The sequence below is a fragment of the Salvelinus namaycush genome, chromosome 4 (assembly GCF_016432855.1).
Source record: "Salvelinus namaycush isolate Seneca chromosome 4, SaNama_1.0, whole genome shotgun sequence".
Lineage (NCBI taxonomy): Eukaryota > Metazoa > Chordata > Actinopteri > Salmoniformes > Salmonidae > Salvelinus > Salvelinus namaycush.
This window is the reverse complement of record NC_052310.1, coordinates 45,729,918-45,755,184: the sequence shown is the minus strand read 5'-3', so window position 1 is coordinate 45,755,184 and position 25,267 is coordinate 45,729,918. Positions and strand designations below refer to the sequence as shown.

Below are 25,267 nucleotides of genomic sequence, written 5' to 3'. Positions count from 1 at the left end.
TTTTCACAATTCCTGACATTTAAACCTAGTAAAAATCCACTGTCTAAGGTCAGTTAGGATCACCACTTTATTTTAAGAATGTGAAATGTTATTTCTTTCATCACATTCCCAGTGGGGTAGAAGTTTACATACACTCAATTAGTATTTGATAGCATTGCCTTTAAATTGTTTAACTTGGGTCAAACGTTTAGTGTAGCCTTCCACAAGCTTCCCACAATAAGTTGGGGGAATTTTGGCCCATTCCTCCTGACAGAGCTGGTATAACTGAGTCAGGTTTGTAGGCCTCCTTGCTCGCACACGCTTTTTCAGTTCTGCCCACAACCCCCTTCTATAGGATTGAGGTCAAGGCTTTGTGATGGCCACTCCAATACCTTGACTTTATTGTCCTTAAGCCATTTTGCCACAACTTTGGAAGTATGCTTGGGGTCATTGTCCATTTGGAAGACCCATTTGCGACCAAGCTTTAACTTCCTGACTGATGTCTTGATGTTGCTTCAATATATCCACATCATTTTCTTTCCTCACGATGCCATCTATTTTGTGAAGTGAACCAGTCCCTCCTGCAGCAAAGCACCCCCACAACATAATGCTGCCACCCCCGTGCTTCACGGTTGGAATGGTGGTCTTTGGCTTGCAAGCATCCCCCTTTTCCCCCCAAACATAATGATGGTCATTATGGACAAACAGTTCTATTTTTGTTTATCAGACCAGAGGACATTTCTCCATAAAGTACGATCTTTGTCCCCATGTGCAGTTGCAAACCGTAGTCTGGCTTTTTTATGGCAGTTTTGGAGCAGTGGCTTCTTCCTTGCTGAGCGGCCTTTCAGGTTATGTCGATATAGGACTCGTTTTACTGTGGATATAGATACTTTTCCTCCAACATCTTCACAAGGTCCTTTGCTGTAGTTCTGGGATTGATTTGCACTTTTCACATCAAAGTACGTTAATCTCTAGGAGACAGAACGCGTCTCCTTTCTGAGCGGTATGATGGCTGTGTGGTCGCATGGTGTTTATACTTGCGTACTATATTGTACAGATGAACATGGTACCTTGAGGTGTTTGGAAATTGCTCCCAAGGACGAACCAGACTTGTGGAGGTCTACAAATTTTGATTTTCCCATGATGTCAAGCAAAGAGGCATTGAGTTTGAAGGTAGGCCTTGAAATACATCCACAGGTACACCTCCAATTGAAATACATCCACAGGTACACCTCCAACTTCCTGACTGATGTCTTGAGATGTTGCTTCAATATATCCACATAATTTTCTTTCCTCATGATGTGATCTATTTTGTGAAGTGCACCAGTCCCTCCTGCAGCAAAGCACCCCCACAACATAATGCTGCCACCCCCGTGCTTCACGGTTGGGATGGTGTTCTTCGGCTTGCAAGCCTCCCCCTTTTTCCCGCAAACATAACGATGTTCATTTTGGCCAAACAGTTCTATTTTTGTTTCATCAGACCAGAGGCCTTGAAATTCATCCACATGTACACCTGACTAAAATTATGTCAATTAGCCTATCAGAAGCTTCTAAAGGCATGACATAATTTTCTGGAATTTTCCAAGCTGTTTAAAGGCACAGTCAACTTAGTGTATGTAAACTTCTGACCCACTGGAATTGTGATCCAGTGAATTACAAGTGAAATAATCTGTCTGTGAACAATTGTTGGGAAAATTACTTGTGTCATGCACAACGTAGATGACGTTTATATGTCTCACCTTCATCCATGGCCTACTGTTCAATGATGAGCTGAATGGAAAAAGTATCTGACCACAAATACATAGCAGGCAATGTGGTATTTTATCTTTTAAAGAATGAGGTTCTGTATCTGCACAGTATATTATTATTGTTTTTGGATTACAGAATAGCGAATTGGCTATAGTAGATACTAAGAACAATGCAGCTGATATACTACATGTTTAACCCATCATGCATGGAGCCCTATTCATGTGTGGAGCCCTCAGAGGAAGTGATTGAGGAGATTGTAATAACAGGCTTATTGTCACAGTTGCTCCTTCCCAAAAGCTGGAGATCTATTAAGATCTTAGTGACTCATACATTTCCTCTCTAAGGAACACATCTCATCCCATGAGCTCATCTCATACCAAATAAGCTGACCTGTCACTCTTCAGTGTCTCTCCCTCTAGGCCTCAGCCTTCTCCTTTTTTAAATTCATTTTAAGGAAGGAGGGAGTGCGAAACTTATTTTTCTTCTTGGGGGACTTGGTTTGGCTGTCAGGGGTCTTGTCTCCCCCTGATTTCTCTGAGGTTATGGATATTTCAACCGTTTCTGTGGTGCTTATACTGAGCTTGGATACTTTGATGTTTAGTTTCTCTTCCAGTTCTTCCATATAATCTTTCCCATTGGGTATGATCTCTGTTAATGGGAAGAAACCAAGTCAGTGAGGAAAGATGGGGGCTTGTAGAAAAGTGTATAACTGCAGGAAGAATGAAGATGACCATTTTGTCTATAGTGCACCCTCTCCATAACTCCAAAAATGTGAACGAATAAAATGTTTAAGAAGGAATGCCCTGATTTAGGAATTCATCTTCTCATGGAAACTTTATTGGACACACCGGTCTTGCTCCTTTCTTATGAAATACTACCTTTGGCAGGAGACACGAGTGGAGACAGGGACAGTGAGATGGTGGACTCGTCAAATGTTGTCATCTCATCTGCGTCTGTGACATCAGCATCTGCAAGTTCAAGGGTTATCAATAGGGCCTGGAGTTTTCCTGACCATGTGACCTGGCCAGATAAAACATTGGTCCCTAGTCATCACAGATTCAGCAACACAAATACAGTAGCAATACTGTAGATAACAGAGGTGAGAATGAAATGAAATGTTGATGAAGTGAGTGTTCTACATCATGATGACAGTGTTGATATTTGTATGGGATAGGGGAGTATCGTACCATCCAGGCCCAACTGCCTTCGCTCCACAACGCTCTTATACTCTTCTAGCACCTTCTCTGTCAGCTCACTGAAGGGGTTGGGAGGAAGAGAGCGCATCTGCTCCTCATCCTCAATGATAAAGGCCTGAGGGGAGCGAGAGATACAGAACAATGGGGTTAAACTTAACTTCTATACATACTGCTTAGTGACTAATGAGCTCCACAAATGCCCAGTCAAACCTTAAACCAATGGGAAGGTCCATACCAGTGAGCTCCAACCCAACTATGTCACTGAACACAATATAAGGATGGACCAATGAAGACCCACATTACAGTCTTCTGATCATGACAGTCATGGAACTCACCACCATATCATGTTAGTGTTGTGTGGTGTGAAGCTGACCCAAGTACTTACTGGTCCTGGTATGGTGTCCACAACGATGCTAGCTAGAAGATGGGACTTTGGTCCTGGAGTCATGTGATCAACAGTGTTCTGTTGCCTTATCTAAAATACAGATTTCCATTACAAATTCTTTTAAGTTCTGTTAAGCGTCCATAAAAATGTATACAAATGCTTTATGACTGATTGGACCACCCAGTTGTCATGCCAGAGGGAGACAGGCTGCATCCTATAGGTCACTGCAATCAACACTTATTTGCTTGGGAGGAGAGTTCAATAGTACCTCCTTTACAATGTGTGTAGCAAATGGTCAAGCTGTTGAACTCAATATGTATCCCAGCCCAATATGTCTGAACATGTCAATAAGGAACATGATTAGAGAACATGATGTTCTAGCTCACCCGGTTCCTCTTCTCCATAACATCAGTGGGGTTTGTATTAAGGGGAACAAACTGGTTGGGGTCCTCGATCTTTATGGAGGTGCCAGTGCCATTGCTGGTCTCTTCAGATTTCATCCACTAAAAGGAAAGATACTGGTTTAATAAAGATATTTCAGTCTGGAGCTCATTAAATCCTTTTTGCTGAAAGGTGAATTTATTTCCTAGTGTCTGGTGGAAAGCAGACTGAACCAGGTTTTCCTCTAGGATTTTGCCTGTGCTTAGCTCCATTCCGTTTATAATTTATCCTGAAAAACTCTCCAGTCCTTAACAATTACAAGCATACCCATAACATGATGCAGCCACCACTATGCTTGAAAATATGGAGTGGTACTCAGTAATGTGTTCTATTGGATTTGCCTCAAACAACACTTTCTATTCAAGACAAAAAGATAATTCCTTTGACACATTTTTTTGCTGTATTACTTTAGTGCCTTGTTGCAAACAGAATGCATGTTTGGAATATTTTTATTCTGTACAGTCTTCTTCTTTTCACTCTGTCAATTAGGTTAGTATTGTGGAGTAACTACAATGTTGTTGATCCATCCTCAGTTCTCTTATCACAGCCATTAAATTATTTAACTGTCACCATTGGCCTCATGGTGAAATCCCTGACCCATTTCCTTCCTCTCCGACCACTGAGTTAGGAAGGATGCCTGTATCTTTGTAGTGACTGGGTGTTTTGATACACCATCCAAAGTGTAATTAGTAACTTCATGCTCAAATGGATATTCAATGTATGTTTTTTTTACCCATCTACTAATAAGTTCAATTTTTTGCAAGGCATTGGTAAACCTCCCTGGTCTTTGTGGTTGAATCTGTGTTTGAAATTCATTGCTCGACTGAGGGACCTTACATATAATTGTATGTGTGGGGTACAGAGACGAGTTAGTCATTCAAAAATCATTTTAAACACTATTATTGCACACCGAGTGAGTCCATGCAACTTATTATTCAACTTGTTTTTACTCCTGAACTTATTTCAATACTTATTGACTCAAGACATTTCAGCTTTTAATTTCTTATGAATTTGTAAACATTTCTCAAAACATAATTCCACTTTGACATTTATCTGGTATTGTGTGTAGGCCAGTGACCAACAATCTAAATGAAATCCATTTTAAATTCGGCCTGTAACACAACAAAATGGGGGAAAAAAGGGATGTGAATACTTTCTGAAGGCACTATACACTTCCTCAAAATAATCCGAATTTATCCAAGATCACTCGAGAAATGTCCTTAATTTTGACGTTTTTGCAGAGGTCTTAGTCGCAAATGTTTGGTGGAGTATTTCTCAAGTGAAAAAATGTGTATGAAAATGATTAATCTCTTGTTGAATGGCAGCAAACACTTCATTGAATAATACTGTTCAAATAAAATTTGTCACATATGTCAAATACAACAGGTGTAGTAGACCTTACTGTGAAATGCTTACGAGCCCTTAACCAACAATGCAGAATTTTTTTGAAGTAAGACAAATTTGCTAAATAAACGAAAGGAAAATGGTAACACAAAAATAACAATAACGAGGATATATACAAAGGGTACCGGGTCAATGTGCAGGGGTACTGGGTAGTCGAGGTAATGGAGGTAATATGTACATGTAGGTAAGGGTAAAGTGACTATGCATAGATAATAAACAAAGAGTAGCAGCAGCTTTACCAATTGTTGACCAATCACAAAACGAACAAAAACGTCACAAAACGCCTTCATAATATATGCACAAACTATTCCGGGTGGGAAGCATGCGGACACCTTTAGAAGATGTTATGTAGGGAAATATGTTTCATACATGTAGTTATACAAGATTCCACAAGAGGGCAGGCTAACCTACAACATGTGATATTTCATCTCTGCTATAGGAAGACATATTGTCAGGTGGAAACAATAGAGGTGCAATACTGCATGTACACAATGTAGTCTACCGGTATACAAGGTAGATTGAAGAAGACTGGTTTATAGCAGCTCACCATGGTCTTGGTTCTGGGGCTACACTCTCCACTGAGTGAGCGTTCAGGCACATTGACCTTCAGGTAGCTGTTGGGAGAGTTGAGCCAGCGCGCCCTCTCCCTCTGCTGTTTCTGCACCAGGAAGTTAAAGGGGTTTCTCTGACCCAGATCACTGTCCTGCAAAGGGACAGTGTAGACCGTGGCAGGAATCTCCACATCATTTTTGGTCCGAATCTTTTCCCTCACTATGGGGTGGTGGTACATATAGCCTGTACGGTAACCCTAGCAACACAGAGAGACAATGTTTCAGTCCACCTGTCAAAATGGATTCCACGAAAACTCGGACACCTGTTATCCATCAACTGGAAAGTCTCTGTTAGTGTTGAGAATGTTTATTAGATTTTCAAGGAAAAGGTTTGTGCAACTTAATTATGCTCAGAACCAACACAAGGTGTTCTCTGTTAAGTGAATGGCCCTCGACAGCATATAAAACAATCTCCCAAGGACACGTTTTCAAACATTGGTCCTGCAGTTTCCCATCACAAATTTGTAAGATTATTTTCATCTTTAACAATGTGAACATACACTTCATATCAGTGACTAAAGCCTGTGGTTTAAGGGGATCCTAGACCACCAAATGTTTAGCCTCCATTGTTGGAACACTTTGTACAGTACATTTAAACAACACTTTCAGAAGTGCCTGATTTCATAGGGAATAGATTACGCCTGGTAACACAGTGCAGTTGGCAGGGGAACTGTTGTTAGGGACACATCAAAGAAAAGGGGGGACCGCAAACCCCAAACCCAACCATGTTGAGCGGAACCCAGGGAGTGTGTTGCGTTTTCCAGTCAATTGACTCTGAAGGATTGTGTGGTCTGTGCTCTTAACTCCACACAGCATGGCCTGGCATCTGGAATCCATGATGGGGGAGGCGGGCTATGATCACACAGAGCTGTACAAGCTAACACAGCTGTAGCCTACACCAGCCCCAGTCCCCAGCAAGTGACATGTCATTAGTAGATTCAATAGAGCGATCAGGCTTGCTCATTGTCTGCTGTGCCCACAGAATGTGTCTGGCCCTAGTCATTAGCAGTGTTGTTGAGATAGTATTGTTTAAAGGGGAAGCACTTTGAACATCACACAGTTATCTACAGTGGAGGTTAAACACAGACCCATCGCTAACAAACAGCCTGATAGCTACAGGCTAAGATTAGATGCTCATCTTTGATAAACACGCAACGGTCTTTAATAAGGCACATTGGGACAATAATTGTGCATTTGTTCAAGGAGCTACAGCTGGCCTTGATGATCTCCAATGTTTGATTCACAAGTTAAAAATACTACTTTCCGGTTGGGATTATGATGTCAATATATTCACACACATCCTCAGGATGTGCATGGGAGAGGAAACCCAAAGCATTGTGGGAAAGGTCAGATATAATGGTCAGGTCACCTACCAGGTTGTCCAGCATCCTCATGAGCGACTCAAACTCTGCCTCGCCCACTTTCCACTTGACTTCGCTGTCCACGGTGACCCCAGCAGCAGCCACTCCGTGGGTCAGGGGCTTGAGCCTCTCCCTGTCCAGGAGCACCAGGTTCTCTACTCCTGCAGAGCCCCGCAGAGCACTGACCTGAATGACCACATCAAAAACACATATAGTCAAGGTCAGGAATTTTTCCTGACCATTTGAATTCACCAGGTTAGCCGAATAATGAGTAAAGTCTAAAACTAGCTATTATAGTGAAAATATGAGGTAAAATGTGTCACGAGGCATCACTAGAGTGTAGTAAAGAAAACACAGAGGAATCCCAGACTGACCACACATGGAATGACCTGCTCAATGGAAAAACCAACACTATCCCAGACACATTTTTATTTTACTAGGCACGTCAGTTAAGAACAAATTCTTATTTACAATGGCGGCCTACCCTGGCCAAGCTCTCCCCTAACTCGGATGACGCTGGGCCAATTGCGTGCCGCCCTATGGGACTCCCGATCACGGCCGGTTGTGATACAGCCCGGGATCGAACCAGGGTCTGTAGCGACGCCTCTAGCTCTGAGATGCAGTGCCTTAGACCGCTGCGCCACTCATATGATGATAAGAGAACATATTATCTGTCTGCTCCACATAGAGCTATGAGTTACATGGGGACTCCAAGTCCTAGAACACTAAACTCCACCTGGTGCTGTTTGAGAACAGTGGTTTTAATCACACAGAGTTTTTGATTTAGCTTTGTTTTAACAGATGTTTGACTTCTTACTTGTTTCTCTCTCACGCAGGGAATGTAACACAATATCATTCAATTGAAAAATGACCAACACCAAGTTTGATTTGTTTCCAAAAACCTGGGACCATTTTTATTCACATGTAATACATGCTGGTGGGTTTCGACCACACACGTTTACTGAGGCAAAGTAAACACACATACTAATCTTGGATTGCAGCACGCCAACATCCTATTTCCAAGGTAAGAAAAAAGAAATAGCAGTGAACTATTCCATGACCTATACAATAATGTGGTAGAAAAGGTGTGGCTGATGAATTCAAGTGTTACCTGGATTTCACAAGCTTGCTGTGAGTGGTAAATGTAGTGGAACGCCTCCTCAATAGTCTCCCCCAGAGCAACCAGGCCATGGTTCCTCAGAACAAGCACCTGCAAAATGATTAAGTGTGGGATAACAACATCTAAAAAGGTCATATGAATGCATAAGTAAATACAAAGACATGAAAGGTAAAGCAGTTTAGCAAGTGGATACAACTTCCTGTAATGTGAAAATGCATGTTAAATGCTCTTATACCTGTGTAGAAAGAGCAATTACTACAGTAACAGAACAGTTTGATTAAATGCACTGTGTTCTGTTTCTATGTTTGGCACACACTACAGTGAGCCTGTTGTTGTTAAGGAAACCCATCATTCTGCGTTACCTTGGCAGTGGGCCCTAGGGCTTTCTGGAACTCCACCTTCTCTTCTTGATCATCCAGACAGCCTTGGTAACCGAAGTAGGCAACATCGCCCAGAACCAGAGCCTCTTGGGAAATGGGCAGGATGCCACATTTCATCGAGGACACCTGTGAGTTCAGGATAAAAGCAACCGTGGCTATGCTGTGTCAACAACAACTAACACAAGTTATTTCCGGCTAGTAAAACATCAGACATATAGCAACTATAAACTAGTAACTATAAACTTTAGAAGGCAACAGGACAATTACATTAGGTACACTTACTGTACATACAATAATGAAACAAAGATGAGATGGTAAATACACTTTCAGAGGTTGCTCTTAATTCAGTCATGAAGGGACATGGCCACTCATTGAGCTTTAGTTTAAAGTGTACTCACAGCAGCAGTGGCAGAGGTGTGGATGTGTATGATACACCTGACGTCAGGGCGCATGGAATAGACAGCAGCGTGAGGGCTGAAGCCAGAGTGGTCCACCTCCAGGTAGGTGGATCCCTGGTCGACAACATCACCAATCATGTTCACTTTCACCTGGAAACAGACCAGGACACAATATCTCTAGGTCTACTATGGCAGCAAGATACTGAGTCGGATACAAAGTCACACTAATGTATTGGGTATTATTCCAACTCATTGTGCTGTTACTCACTGTATTCAGTTATTATGATGAAGATGAATCTAGTTATCATTCTATTGGGACTTCCATCAATACTGTATTAAGGCATCTACATGCTGACAACAAGCTAGAAAACATCCATTCAACACAATTGTCAATTCTCCTTGACCCCTTGCTGAAGTAGTGAGGCATGTCTCTCAGCACAGCCAGAGGTTGTTTGAGTGGCTGGCTATTGATTATGAGGCCCTGTCAATAGTCTGAACACATATTCTGCACAATTCACACATCTGAATAGGGTTGTTTTGTATTGTTAATGATTGTGTTGTTCACCCACTGGAGATAAGCACAAACTGTTATTTTCTAGGGTAGTTCTAAGCCATGTGTATCTGGAATATGAAAACGCAGGGACCATTATACCTACCAGACTGCCAGCCGTCACTTCAGTGAAAGAGAGCCCTTGTGGGATGATAAGAACATGGTCTTGTTCTTTGCTAACCCGGACCTGTACAAGGAAAAGGAAAACGTATATAACAAGCAAATGTCAAAAGGCATGCATTGCCAAGAGCAACATTGTACCAGCTATATAATTTGCTACTGCATATAGACAATTATCCAGATAAAAATGTCTAGACTATTTATACTTTAACTGCTTGCCAATTGCAAAAATAGAATGTGTATTGGGTGACTGAGAACTCCATGTGTCATTTTGACATGCCTACAGTAATCAAAATTCATACTGTGCTTATGAGTCTAGTGGTTAGGGCGTTGGGCCAGTAATCAAGAGGTTGCTGGATCGAATCCCCAAGCTGACAAGGTAAAAATCTGTTGTTCTGCCCCTGAGCAAGGCAGTTAACCCACTGTTCCCCAAGCGCCGAAAACGTGGATGTCGATTATGGCAGCCCCCCGCTCCTCTCTGATTCAGAGACTTTATACTTTATAAAGGGCATTCGACAAAACGGAACCCTAATCTTTTCCAACCACTTCAACAGTGACTGTTGGTTTATAAAGAGACAGTGCTGCCTCCATCACCTCAAAGCCATAGGAGACAACCGTTATGTTTACATTTCCTAACAGTTTCAGTAAACATTCCTAGTGTTTTTAAAACACTATACTATGGTATAAATACTATAGTATTCACTGTAGTATACTGTAGCCCCCCCGCACCTCTCTGATTCAGAGGGGTTGGGTTAAATGCGGAAGACACATTTCAGTTGAATGCATTCAGTTGTACAACTGACTAGGTATCCCCCTTTCCCTAATGCTACATTAAGTTGGTATAATAAGTGTTTTTAATGTGGGTTCTACTCACAGTAATGTATGAGCTGGTGAAATGGGCCCAGCTGAAAAGGTCCACCAGTCTGTAGACACTGGCTAGCTTACAGCGACACTGTTTCTCCCCTTTGGTAAAGGATGGAGACTCTACCCCATAGAGGTCATTGACTGGGGTGACCATCCCTGGGCCTGGAGAGAAAACGCATTGCATTCAAGGTGAACTGATGTGACTGAGAGCACAGTCACTAACACCCTACAGCCTTCTTGACAAGCACCACAAATTTCTAAACGGCCATCTTTGTTAAAACTAAACAAGCTAAACCATTCATAATACTTCAGAGATATAACATTTATGAATGTTCATGAAACAAGAGCTTTCTTTATGTTCATGTTGCATTATAACATGGTCAATGGAATTAGCTTTCTCTTTCTCCATGACTACTCGTTCAACATGAACAGCTCTTAAAATGTTCTGCCTCTCTCTTTTCAAGTTCCTCTAACAACATTTAGCTCAAACGATTGCTATAAAAAATGACTTTCTCATTAAATCACTACATCTCAGCATCCCTTGCTTAACTTTTGGATCATAATAGTGGCTGTTCTTCTCATGAGTTCTGAGTAGTATATATTTTTTGACTTTATACTTTATAAAGGGCATTCAACAATACTGAACCCTAGTCTTTTCCAACCACTTCAACAGTGACTGTTGGTTTATAAAGAGACAGTGCTGCCTCCATCACCTCAAAGCCATAGGAGACAACCGTTATGTTTACATTTCCTAACAGTTTCAGTAAACATTCCTAGTGTTTTTAAAACACTATACTATGGTATAAATACTATAGTATTCACTGTGGTGTTTTTACGGACTAAAGTCAGCAAAAACACTACAGGCAATACTGTAGTATTTACTGTAGTATACTGTAGTATTTACAGTTAAAGATGCACTATGCAGAAATGGCTCTGGTTGTTAAAATTCTAATAGTTTGCCAAATTTCAGTTTATGTGACAAAACAAGCAAGTAGAGTGTAGAGAATCATTGTACCATCTAAACCGCTGTGAAATATATTTTCCATAACCAAAAATATTGTATTTTCACATGTTTGAAGCCGGGGGTTAAAAACTGAAAGTAAATAAGGCAAAAACGAAACTTAAGACCGGGAAGCATAAATATAGCGCACATAGAACAGATCTACCACTTCTTAGACTTGCTTTTAATGAGTGACAGATCTATGAATACATTTCTATGTGGATTTGGTCAAGTTGCTCAAAAAGTTGCACATTGCAGCTTTAACAATAGTATGCAGTATATTCTGAAAATATTCAGACGCCTTGACTTTTTCCACATTTTGTTACATTACTGCCTTATTCTAAAATGGATTAAATTGGGTATTTTCCTCATCAATCTACACACAATACCCCATAATGTCATAGCAAAAACAGTTTTTTTGATTTATGTAAATTTATCAAAACAACTGAAATATTACATAAGTATTCAGACCCTTTACTCAGTACTTTGTTGAAGCACCTTTGGCAGCGATTACAGCCTTGAGTCTTCTTGGGTATGACGCTACAATCTTGGCACACCTGTATTTGGGTAGTTTATCCCATTCTTCTCTGCAGATCCTCTCAAACTCTGTCAGGTTGGATGGGGAGCGTCACTGCACAGCTATTTTCAGGTCTCTACAGAGATGTTCAGTCGCGTTCAAGTCTGGGCTCTGGCTGGGCCACTCGGACATTTAGAGACTTGTCCTGAAGCTACTCCTGTCACGTTCCTGATCTTATTTCCTTTGTTTAGCCTTGTTTAGTTGGTCAGGACGTGAGCTGGGTGGGCATTCTATGTTATGTGTTTCTATGTTGGGTTCATTGTATTAGCCGGATATGGATCTCAATCAGGGGCAGGTGTTTTACGTTTCCTCTGATTGAGAACCATATTAAGGTAGGCTGTTCTCACTGTTTGTTTGTGGGTGATTGTTGCTGTGTCTGTGTTTGTTTCACCACACGGTACTGTTTCGTTTCGTTCATTCGTTCGTTTGTTCCTACCTGTTCGTGCGTTCATGTTTTATGTTCTCAAGTTCAGGTCTGTTCACGTCGTTTTGTTATTTTGTATTTTGTCAGTGTTCTGTTTAGTTGGATAAATCATTAAAATTCGACATCATGAACATTCACCACGCTGCGCCTTGGTCCTCCTCTCTTCCACCTAAAGACGAGCGTTACAACTCCAGCGTTGTCTTGACTGTGTGCTTAGGGTCGTTGTTCTATTGAAAGGTGAACCTTCTCCCCAGTCTGAGGTCCTGAGCGCTCTGGAGCAGGTTTTCATCAAGGATCTCTCTGTACTTGCTACGTTCATCTTTCCCTTGATCCCCTTGATGGAGGCAGCTAAAGCCGAGAGGCGGTGGTATGAGGAGGCAGCACGGAAGCGAGGCTGGAAGCCTGAGAGTCAAGCCCAAACATTTCTTGGGGGGGGGGGGGGGGGGGGCTACAAGGGAGTGTGGCGAAGTCAGGTAGGAAACCTGCGCCAACTCCTCGAGCTTACTGTGGAGAGCGGGAGTACGGGCAGACACCGTGGTATGCGGTAAAGCGCACGGTGTCTCCTGTATGTGTGCTTAGCCCGGTGCGGTACATTCCAGCTCCACGTATCGGCCGGGCTAGATTGAGCATTGAGCCAGGTGCCATGAAGCAGGCTCAACGCGTCTGGTCTCCAGTGCGTCTTCTCAGGCCGGCATACATGGCACCAGCCTTACTCATGGTGTCCCCGGTTCGCCAACACAGCCCAGTGCGGGTTATTCCACCTCCCCGCACTGGTCGGGCTACGGGGAGCATTCAACCAGGTAAGGTTGGGCAGGCTCGGTGCTCAAGGGAGCCAGTACGCCTGCACGGTCCGGTATATCCGGCGCCACCTCCCCGCCCCAGCCCAGTACCACCAGTGCCAACACCACGCACCAGGCTTCCAGTGTGTCTCCAGAGCCCTGTTCCTCCTCCACGCACTCGCCCTGTGGTGCGTGTCTCCAGCCCAGTACCACCAGTTCCGGGACCACGCACCAAGCCTCCTGTGCTCCCTGTTGCTGCTCCCCGCACTAGCCTTAAGGTGCGTGTCCTTAGCCCGGTACCACCAGTTCCGGCACCACGCACCAGGCCTACTGTGCGCCTCAGCCGGCCAGAGTCTGCCGTCTGCCCAGCGCCGTCTGCACTGCCCGTCTGCCCAGCGCCGCCTGCACTGCCCGTCTGCCCAGCGCCGTCTGAGATGTCCGTCTGCCCAGCGCCATCTGAGCCGCCCGTCTGTCCTGACCCTTCAAAGCCGCCCGTCTGTTCTGAGCCTTCAAAGCCGCCCGTCTGTCCTGAGCCTTCAGAGCCGTTCGTCAGCCAGGAGCCGCCAGAGCCGCCCGCCAGACAGGAGCCGCCCGCCAGACAGGAGCCGCCAGAGCCACCCGCCAGACAGGAGCCGCCAGAGTCGCCCGCCAGACAGGAGCCGCCAGAGCCGCCCGCCAGACAGGAGCCGCCAGAGCCGCCCACCAGACAGGAGCCGCCAGCCAGCCAGGAGCCGCCAGAGCTGTCAGCCAGCCAGGAGCTGCCAGAGCCGTCAGCCAGCCAGGAGCTGCCAGAGCCGCCAGGCAGCCAGGAACTGCCAGAGCCGTCAGCCAGCCAGGAGCTGCCAGAGCCGTCAGTCAGCCAGGACCTGCCAGAGCCGTCAGTCAGCCAGGAGCTGCCAGAGCTACCTGTCACGCCGGCGATGCCGGAATTCCCCCTCAGTCCGGAGCTGCCCCTCAGTCCGGAGCTGCCCCTCAGTCCGGAGCTGCCCCTCAGTCCGGAGCTGCCGCCTTAGTCCAGTGGGGTTTATATGGAGGGTAGCCATTAGGAGGAGGCCACGGAAGCGGGGATTAACTATGGTGGGGTGGGGGCCACGTCCAGAGCCAGAGCCGCCACCGTGGACAGATGCCCACCCAGACCCTCCCCTATAGGTTCAGGTTTTGCGGCCGGAGTCCGCACCTTGGGGGGGGGGGGGTACTGTCACGTTCCTGATCTTATTTCCTTTGTTTAGCCTTGTTTAGTTGGTCAGGACGTGAGCTGGGTGGGCATTCTATGTTATGTGTTTCTATGTTGGGTTCATTGTATTAGCCTGATATGGTTCTCAATCAGGGGCAGGTGTTTTACGTTTCCTCTGATTGAGAACCATATTAAGGTAGGCTGTTCTCACTGTTTGTTTGTGGGTGATTGTTGCTGTGTCTGTGTTTGTTTCACCACACGGTACTGTTTCGTTTCGTTCGTTCGTTCCTACCTGTTCGTGCGTTCATGTTTTATGTTCTCAAGTTCAGGTCTGTTCACGTCGTTTTGTTATTTTGTATTTTGTCAGTGTTCTGTTTAGTTGGATAAATCATTAAAATTCGACATCATGAACATTCACCACGCTGTGCCTTGGTCCTCCTCTCTTCCACCTAAAGACGAGCGTTACAACTCCAGCGTTGTCTTGACTGTGTGCTTAGGGTCGTTGTTCTATTGAAAGGTGAACCTTCTCCCCAGTCTGAGGTCCTGAGCGCTCTGGAGCAGGTTTTCATCAAGGATCTCTCTGTACTTTGCTACGTTCATCTTTCCCTTGATCCTGACTAGAGGTCGACCGATTCATCGGCATGGCCGATAAATTAGGGCCAATTTCAAGTTTTCATAACAATCGGTAATCAGCCCTTTTGGACGCCGATTATGGCCGATTACATTGCAATCCACGAGGAAACTGCGTGGCAGGCTGATCACCTGTTAAGCGAGTGCAGCAAGGAGCCAAGGTAAGTTGCTAGCTAGCATTAAACTTATCTTATAAAAAACAATCAATCAATCTTCACATAATCACTAGTTAACTACACATGGTTGATGATATTACTAGGTTAACTAGCTTGTTCTCAAATCAAATCAAATTTTATTTGTCACATACACATGGTTAGCAGATGTTAATGCGAGTGTAGCGAAATGCTTGTGCTTCTAGTTCCGACAATGCAGTAATAACCAACAAGTAATCTAACCTAACAATTCCACAACTACTACCTTATACACACAAGTGTAAAGGGATAAAGAATATGTACATAAAGATATATGAATGAGTGATGGTACAGAACGGCATAGGCAAGACGCAGTAGATGGTATAGAGTACAGTATATACATATGAGATGAGTAATGTAGGGTATGTAAACATAAAGTGGCATAGTTTAAAGTGGCTAGTGATACATGTATTACATAAAGATGGCAAGATGCAGTAGATGATATAGAGTACAGTATATACATATACATATGAGATGAGTAATGTATGGTATGTAAACATTATATTAAGTGGCATTGTTTAAAGTGGCTAGTGGTACATTTTTACATAATTTCCATCAATTCCCATTATTAAAGTGGCTGGAGTTGAGTCAGTATGTTGGCAGCGGCCACTAAATGTTAGTGGTGGCTGTTTAACAGTCTGATGGCCTTGAGATAGAAGCTGTTTTTCAGTCTCTCGGTCCCTGCTTTGATGCACCTGTACTGACCTCGCCTTCTGGATGATAACGGGGTGAACAGGCAGTGGCTTGGGTGGTTGTTGTCCTTGATGAACTTTATGGCCTTCCTGTGACATCGGGTGGTGTAGGTGTCCTGGAGGGCAGGTAGTTTGCCCCCGGTGATGCGTTGTGCAGACCTCACTACCCTCTGGAGAGCCTTACGGTTGTGGGCGGAGCAGTTGCCGTACCAGGCGGTGATACAGCCCGACAGGATGCTCTCGATTGCTTTTGGTGACAAGCCGAATTTCTTCAGCCTCCTGAGGTTGAAGAGGCGCTGCTGCGCCTTCTTCACAACGCTGTCTGTGTGGGTGGACCAATTCAGTTTGTCCGTGATGTGTACACCGAGGAACTTAAAACTTTCCACCTTCTCCACTACTGTCCTGTCGATGTGGATAGGGGGTTGCTCCCTCTGCTTTTTCCTGAAGTCCACAATCATCTCCTTTGTTTTGTTGACGTTGAGTGTGAGGTTATTTTCCTGACACCACACTCCGAGGGCCCTCACCTCCTCCCTGTAGGCCGTCGCGTCGTTGTTGGTAATCAAGCCTACCACTGTAGTGTCGTCCGCAAACTTGATGATTGAGTTGGAGGCGTGCATAGCCACGCAGTTGTGGGTGAACAGGGAGTACAGGAGAGGGCTCAGAACGCACCCTTGTGGGGCCCCGGTGTTGAGGATCAGCGGGGTGGAGATGTTGATACCTACCCTCACCACCTGGGGGCGGCCCGTCAGGAAGTCCAGGACCCAGTTGCACAGGGCGGGGTCGAGACCCAGGGTCTCGAGCTTGATGACGAGTTTGGAGGGTACTATGGTGTTAAATGATGAGCTGTAGTCGATGAACAGCATTCTCACATAGGTATTCCTCTTGTCCAGATGGGTTAGGGCAGTGTGCAGTGTGGTTGCGATTGCGTCGTCTGTGGACCTATTGGGTCGGTAAGCAAATTGGAGTGGGTCTAGGGTGTCAGGTAGGGTGGAGGTGATATGGTCCTTGACTAGTCTCTCAAAGCACTTCATGATGACGGAAGTGAGTGCTACGGGGCGGTAGTCGTTTAGCTCAGTTACCTTAGCTTTCTTGGGAACAGGAACAATGGTGGCCCTCTTGAAGCATGTGGGAACAGCAGACTGGGATAAGGATTGATTGAATATGTCCTTAAACACACCAGCCAGCTGGTCTGCGCATGCTCTGAGGACGCGGCTGGGAATGCCGTCTGGGCCTGCAGCCTTGCGAGGGTTAACACGTTTAAATGTTTTACTCACCTCGGCTGCAGTGAAGGAGAGCCCGCAGGTTAAGGTAGCGGGTCGTGTCAGTGGCACTGTATTGTCCTCAAAGCGAGCAAAAAAGTTATTTAGCCTGTCTGGGAGCAAGACATCCTGGTCCGCGACGGGGCTGGTTTTCTTTTTGTAATCCGTGATTGACTGTAGACCCTGCCACATACCTCTTGTGTCTGAGCTGTTGAATTGCGACTCTACTTTGTCTCTATACTGGGACTTCGATGGTTTGATTGCCTTGCGGAGAGAATAGCTACACTGTTTGTATTCGGTCATGTTTCCGGTCACCTTGCCCTGGTTAAAAGCAGTGGTTCGCGCTTTCAGTTTCACGCGAATGCTGCCATCAATCCACGGTTTCTGGTTTGGGAATGTTTTAATTGTTGCTGTGGGTACGACATCGTCAATGCACTTTCTAATGAACTCGCTCACCGAATCAGCGTATTCGTCAATATTGTTGTTGGACGCAATGCGGAACATATCCCAATCCACGTGATCGAAGCAGTCTTGAAGCGTGGAATCAGATTGGTCGGACCAGCGTTGAACAGACCTGAGCGAGGGAGCTTGTTGTTTTAGTTTCTGTTTGTAGGCTGGAAGCAACAAAATGGAGTCGTGGTCAGCTTTTCCGAAAGGAGGGCGGGGGAGGGCCTTATATGCGTTGCGAAAGTTAGTATAACAATGATCCAAGGTTTTACCAGCCCTGGTAGCACAATCGATATGCTGATAGAATTTAGGGAGTTTTGTTTTCAGATTAGCCTTGTTAAAATCCCCAGCTACGATGAATGCAGCCTCAGGGTGTGTGGTTTCCAGTTTACAAAGAGTCAGATAAAGTTCGTTCAGGGCCATCGATGTGTCTGCTTGGGGGGGAATATATACGGCTGTGATTATAATCGAAGAGAATTCCCTTGGTAGATAATGCGGTCGACATTTGATTGTGAGGAATTCTAGATCAGGTGAACAGAATGACTTGAGTTCCTGTATGTTGTTATGATCACACCACGTCTCGTTAATCATAAGGCATACACCCCCGCCCCTCTTCTTACCAGAAAGATGTTTGTTTCTGTCGGCGCGATGCGTGAAGAAACCAGCTGGCTGCACCGACTCCGTTAGCGTCTCTTGAGTGAGCCATGTTTCCGTGAAGCAGAGAACGTTACAATCTCTGATGTCTCTCTGGAATGTTACCCGTGCTCGGATTTCATCAACCTTATTGTCAAGAGACTGGACATTGGCGAGTAGTATGCTAGGGAGTGGAGCGCGATGTGCCCGTCTCCGAAGCCTGACCAGGAGATCGCTTCGTTTGCCCCTTTTACGGCGTCGCTTAGGGTCGCCGGCTGGGATCAGATCCATTGTATTGGGTGGAAGGCAAAACACTGGATCCGCTTCGGGAAAGTCATATTCCTGGTTGTAACGATGGTGAGTTGACGTTGCTCTTATATTCAGTAGTTCCTCCCGACTGTATGTAATGAAACCTAAGATTACCTGGGGTACCAATGTAAGGAATAACACATAAAAAAACAAAATACTGCATATTTTCCTAGGAACGCGAAGTGAGGCGGCCATCTCGGTCGGCGCCGGAAGTTCTGTGTTGCATATAATCAATGCGGTGGCTGTTAATTTATCATCGAATCACAGCCTACTTCAACTTCACCAAATGGGTGATAATTTAACATTGCCGAAAAAAGCACAATCTTTGCACAAATGTACCTAACCATAAACATCAATGCCTTTCTTAAATTAATACACAGAAGTATATATTTTTAAACCTGCATATTTTGTTAAAATAAATGCATGTTAGCAGGCAATATTAATTAGGGAAATTTGTGTCACTTCTCTTGTGTTCAGTGCAAGCAGAGTCAGGGTATATGCAACAGTTTGGGCCGGCAGGCTCGTTGCGAACTAAATACGGAACGGTTCCGTATTTCACTGAAAGAATAAACGTTTTGTTTTCAAAATGATAGTTTCCGGATTTTACCATATTAATGACCAAAGGCTCGTATTTCTGTGTTTATTATATGATAATTAAGTCTATGATTTGATGTTTGATAGAGCAGTCTGACTGAGCAGTGGTAGGCAGCAGCAGGTTCGTAAGCATTCATTCAAACTTGACTGATTTTGCCAGCAGCTCTTAGCAATGCTTGAAGCACAGCGCTGTTTGACTTCAAGCCTATCAACTCCTCAAATTAGGTTGGCAATACTAAAGTGCCGATTAGAACATCCAATAGTCAAAGGTATATGAAATACAAAATGGTATAGAGAGAAATAGTCGACGCGTAATAATTCCTGTAATAACTACAACCTAAAACTTCCTAACTGGGAATATTGAAGAACTGGGAATATTGAACCACCAGCTTTCATATGTTCTGAGCAAGGAACTTAAACGTTAGCTTTTTTACATGGCACATATTGCACTTTTACTTTCTTCTCCAACACTGTGTTTTTGCAATATTTAAACCAAATTGAGCATGTTTCATTATTTATTTGAGACTAAATAGATTTTATTTATGTATTATATTAAGTTAAAATAAGTGTTCATTGTTCATTCAGTATTGTTGTAATTGTCATTATTACAAATATATATATATAGTGTATATATATATATAAAAATCGTCCGATTAATCGGTATCGGCTTTTTTTGGTCCTCCAATAATCAGTATCGGCGTTGTAAAATCATAATCGGTCGACCTCTAATCCTGACTAGTCTCCCAGTCCCTGCCGCTGAAAAACATCCCAAAAGCATGATGCTGCCACCACCATGCTTCACCGTAGGGATGGTGCCAGGTTTCATCCCGAAGTGTCGCTTGGCGTTCAAGCCAAAGAGTTCAATCTTGTTTTCATCAGACCAGAGAATCTTGTTTCTCATGGTCTGAGAGTCCTTTAGGGTCCTTTTGGCAAACTCCAAGCAGGCTGTCATGTGCGATTTACTGAGGAGTGCTTTCCATCTGGCCACTCTACCATAAAGGCCTGATAGGTGAAGTGCTGCAGAGATGGTTGTTCTTCTGGAAGATTCTTCCATCTCCACAGAGGAACTCTGAAGCTGTCAGAGTGACCATCAGGTTCTTGGTCACCTACCTGACCAAGGCCCTTCTCCCCCGAATTCCTGGTTTGGCCGGGGAGACAGTTCTAGGAAAAGTCTTGGTGGTTCCAAACTTCTTCCATTTAAGAACAATGGAGGCCACCGTGTTCTTGGGGACCTTCAATGCTGCAGAAATGTTTTGGTACCCTTCACCAGATCTGTGCCTTAACACAATCCTGTCTCGGTGATCTAAGGACAATTCCTTCGAGCTCATGGCTTGGTTTTGGCTCTGACATGCACTGTCAACTGTGGGACCTTATATAGACAGGTGTGTGCTTTTCCAAATTATGTCCAAACAATTGAATTCACCACAGGTGGACAACAATCAAGTTGTAGAAACATCTCAAGGATGATCAATGGAAACAGGATGCACCAGACCTCCATTTTGAGTCTCATAGCAAAGGGTCTGAATACTTACAGTTGAAGTCGGATGTTTACATACACTTAGGTTGGATTAAAACTAGTTTTTCAACCACTCCACAAATTTCTTGTTAACAAACTATAGTTTTGGCAAGTAGGTTAGGACATCTACTTTGTGCATGACACAAGTAATTTTTTCAACAATTGTTTACAGACAGATTATTTCACTTATAATTCACTGTATCACAATTCCAGTGGGTCAGAAGTTTACATACACTAAGTTGACTGTGCCTTTAAACAGCGTGGAAAATTCCAGAAAACGATGTCATGCCTTTAGAAGCTTCTGATAGGCTAATTGACATAATTTGAGTCATTTGGAGGTGTACATGTGGATGAATTTCAAGGCCTTTGGTCTGATGAAACAAAAATAGAACTGTTTGGCCATAATGAACATCGTTATGTTTGCGGGAAAAAGGGGGAGGCTTGCAAGCCGAAGAACACCATCCCAACCGTGAAGCACGGGGGTGGCAGCATTATGTTGTGGGGGTTCTTTGCTGCAGGAGGGACTGGTGCACTTCGCAAAATAGATGGCATCATGAGGAAAGAAAATGATGTGGATATATTGAAGCAACATCAAGACATCAGTCAGGAAGTTAAAGCTTGGTTGCAAATGGGTCTTCCAAATGGACAATGACCCCAAGCATACTTCCAAAGTTGGGGCCATCACAAAGCCCTGACCTCAATCCTATAGAAAATTTGTGGGCAGAACTGAAAAAGCATGTGCGAGCAAGGAGGCCTACAAACCTGACTCGGTTACACCATCTCTGTCAGGAGGAATGGGCCAAAACTCACCCAGCTTATTGTGGGAAGCTTGTGGAAGGCTACCCGAAACGTTTGACCCAAGTTAAACAATTTAAAGGCAATGCTACCAAATACAAATTGAGTGTATGTAAACTTCTGACCCATTGGGAATGTGATGAAAGAAATAAAAGCTGAAATAAATCATTCTCTACGATTACTTTTCACATTCTTAAAATAAAGTGGTGATCCTAACTGACCTAAGACAGGGAATTATTATTAGTATTAAATGTCAGGAATTATGAAAAACTGAGTTTAAATGTATTTGGCTAAGGTGTATGTAAACTTCCGACTTCAACTGTATGTAAATAAGGTATTTCTGTTTTTTATTTATAATGCATGTGCAAAAATGTCTAAAAACCTGTTTTCACTTTGTCATTATGGGGTATTGTGTGTAGATTGACAAGGACATTTTTTATTTAATACATTTTAGAATAAGTCTGTAACGTAACAAAATGTGGAAAAACGGAAGGGGTCTAAATACTTTCCGAATGTACTGTAATTACTGTCGTAAAAAAACTGTAGTGTATATACTACAGTAATTAATTAAGTGTCTTTGCAGATTGTAGTATACTGGTGGTAAATTGTGGAATAGACATTGGCTGGAATGCGGTTTTAACCAATCAACATCCAGGATTAGACCCACCCGTTTTGTAATATTCTACAGTATACTACATTTTACTACAGAATTCTATAATAAGTACTGTAGTATTCTATAGTAAACTGTAGTATTTTTTTTATGTGGACGACCTCCATTGAAAGACGGAGGGAAACATAATTGACACTCCAGACAGCTGTAATTCATTATAAAGTCCAGGACATGTGGCCAACTTATTAGAAACATTTGGAATGTGGAATGTTGTCAACAAGTACTTGAGCAGAATTTTGCTGCATAAGGGCTCTCAATGTCACAGGTTTTTGTGATTTCCGTGTTCCAAAACATTGACAATGCAGAGAATCAGGATGCATCACTGAAAGACTATGCAGACCCACATGTACTCTCTCACATGTATGCGCACACACTGCTACTTACTGAGAGGAGATGTGAAGGAGCCTGTCCCTCCCACAGAACTGGCCATGATCAGATCAGCTACCTGCCTAAGAGCCAGCAGTCCTGTTGGATTACTGCCCTTAGTCATCTGATCCTGGATCAGGCCTTCCAGCTCATCCTTAAACACCTGCAAACCAAACAATGACATGTTAAAATGACTGAGTGAAAATAGTCCCAATAGTCACTGGCTTACATCTATTCATCTTTACCAGTCCAGGATAGTGGTCACTGATCACAAAGAATAAGATGAGGGAAGGAAGTAGAGCGGAAGGTAACCTAGTGGTTAGAAAGGTGAACCAGCAACCGGAGGGTTGCTTGGTAAAATCCCGGGTCTGCTGGGAAAAATCTCCTGGGAAGTGGGCTAGCAACTGGAGGGTTGCTGGTTTCAAATCCTAGATGGCATTGAGCAGGACCCTTAATGTCCCACAACAACAGCTTCCTGGGCGCCCAGTGTGGCAGCCCCTGCACCTCTCCAAAAACCTGTATGTGTGTCTTTCAGAAGGGTTGGGTTTAAAGTGGAAGTCTTGTGTACAATTGACCAATAAAGTTATCTTAATCTTACAACTCCTGGGATGGTCTACTGTATGTGTAGTTATGCAATTCTTCTCACCTTGACCCTGTTCCAACTCCCTGTCTATTCAGCCGTTCACATTAGGACAATGTATTTCCAGTGTACTCTCAGGCCTAAAGAAGCCTCCCTGAAATAAATCACATTAGATTCTTCTAAAACCCTCTTTGTGCCAATGTCACTAGAGGTAACTGGGAAGTGTCCTTCTCATTAAGCCAGCCTATTAATTTATACCCAGTGTCGTTGTATATCTTGGTATTCTTCCCAAAAAGACGATTCTCCTGCAAGCCTCTTTGGTGGAACGCCAGCATTCCGCCCCATCTCAGTGCGGTTCCCATGGTGATGAGCTAAGTTCCACTTGTTGGGGTCTGTTATGCAATCCCAGACATGCGTGGGCTCATCTTATTTCCATGCACTTTACGGGCATGTGTTTGTTGCACCTCCTAACAGCATCTCTAACCACATTTTACTGCTTGATTATCTATGCCTCCGATTCACAATTGCATATATGCATTTATCATGGGTGCATATAGGCAACATTTACTGCTTATACTACAAAAATATAAGTATATATATATATGTGTACATACAGTGGATGCCCAAAATTACGTTCATGCCTATATTGTTCTGTCTCTCAAGAATTCAATTTGACAAAAAATGTTTCATGAGCTAAGCTGTGAACTTGACAAGGACATTTGGCAGGCAATGTATAATAAGGCTAAAATCTATTCGGACTGGTTCATATTTAAAACCACAGCAGTGGAGCTTGGCTGTTTCCTCTGACAGTAGCACATTGTACTGCATTGCAACAAAGATGTACACTGTACAAACACCTTACTACTTAATATGACTGAGTTGCCTAACTTGTCTTACCTAGCTACCTCAAGATGAATGCACTAACTGTAAGTCACTCTGGGTAAGAGCATCTGCTAAATGTCTAAAATGTAAAAGTAATAGCCTCTTTATTTGCAGATCAGTTCAAATGTAGCCATCAGAATGAAAACTGATGACATCAATGATGTAGTGTATCTACAAGAGCCAATGACATAGGCCTGGACCTCGAAGATAAAAACTTTTCAGGCCTTTTGATGGTCTGCAGCCAGATAATGAAAATGGCTGTACTGTGTACACACATTAACATAGACATAAAGAACAAGAGACATACTGGACTATGTAGGATCTGAGTGACTCTCTTCTTTTGCTCCATCATGTTGAAGTCCTGCTGTATTTCAGGTGACATGTTCCTGCTGCGGAGGTACTCAGGGTCACTCTCGTCCACCCGGTCAAAGTACCTCTCCTTGGAGTCTGTGCTGGATAAGGACAGGGTCATGGACCCAACCGTATGTCTGATCTCCACCAAACTCATACTGTCCAAGTCTTCACAACAACCTCACTCTCTCTGATCCTCACCTGCCACACTCCAGGACTGCTGGCTCTGGGAATCTGTTGGGGACAGACCAAAACTTTAGTTTTCCTCCAGTGCCGATGATGCAACAAGTATGGCCAGATGTTAGACATAACATAAAAAAATGTTCCACAGGAAACTTGATTCATACTAAATCAATTATTTTATTGCTGAGGTAAACTAATAGGCTTGCATAAAGTTGTAAACAAACACACAGGGAAGGAAAAATACACAGGACCCCATAAAGAGTAGCTGCTGCTTTTGCAAAAGCTTATGGGGATCCTAATACATTTTTTTTTTTTAAGTTTACCATAACCACCTCTATCTCTGCAGACAAACAGAGAATCCCCTGTGTGTATACTGTAATCTGTGGGGTGGGGGAAGGGAACATCAATCACCAATGTTTACTGTCATGCAAACAGCCAGAAAGCATGTCAACAGAATATCACAGGGGGCCTTTGCATTATCGCCTCATATAAAATCAACTAGTTTGGGAGAGCATTTAGCACCTATTGTGTACATCTTTGGGGTGGGGTCAACAGAGGGTAAGTAAAGGGTTAAAACAGTCTGTAACCTGGATTTATTTTGCTCTATTATGCCTGTTCAATATCTCACCAAGTTCTTATCAACACAACTACAAATTG

At 43.7% G+C, this 25,267-nt stretch overlaps 1 protein-coding gene across 1 annotated transcript; it reads right to left on the bottom strand.

Annotated features, from left to right (window-relative positions):
- Window positions 1-1,662: 1,662 nt before the first annotated feature.
- LOC120045891 (gamma-adducin-like) lies at window positions 1,663-24,643 on the bottom strand. Its single transcript, XM_038990819.1, has 14 exons — window positions 24,384-24,643; window positions 22,633-22,777; window positions 10,569-10,720; window positions 9,681-9,761; window positions 9,025-9,174; window positions 8,609-8,752; window positions 8,238-8,336; window positions 7,139-7,312; window positions 5,702-5,962; window positions 3,696-3,812; window positions 3,298-3,399; window positions 2,916-3,024; window positions 2,607-2,681; window positions 1,663-2,382 (listed from the first exon to the last, which is right to left on the bottom strand). Exons 1-14 carry the CDS (start codon window positions 24,582-24,584, stop codon window positions 2,144-2,146), a joined length of 2,049 nt encoding a protein of 682 aa, XP_038846747.1. The 5' UTR covers window positions 24,585-24,643; the 3' UTR covers window positions 1,663-2,143.
- Window positions 24,644-25,267: the final 624 nt, after the last annotated feature.

Coding starts and splice junctions, on each gene's coding strand:
- LOC120045891 (XM_038990819.1), bottom strand. CDS start 24,584: ATGAGTTTGGTGGAGATCAGACATACGGTTGGGTCCATGACCCTGTCC. Junction 8,753..9,024: donor ACACCTCTGCCACTGCTGCT/GTGAGTACACTT, acceptor CTGAACTCACAG/GTGTCCTCGATGAAATGTGG. Junction 2,383..2,606: donor ACTCGTGTCTCCTGCCAAAG/GTAGTATTTCAT, acceptor GTTTCTTCCCAT/TAACAGAGATCATACCCAAT.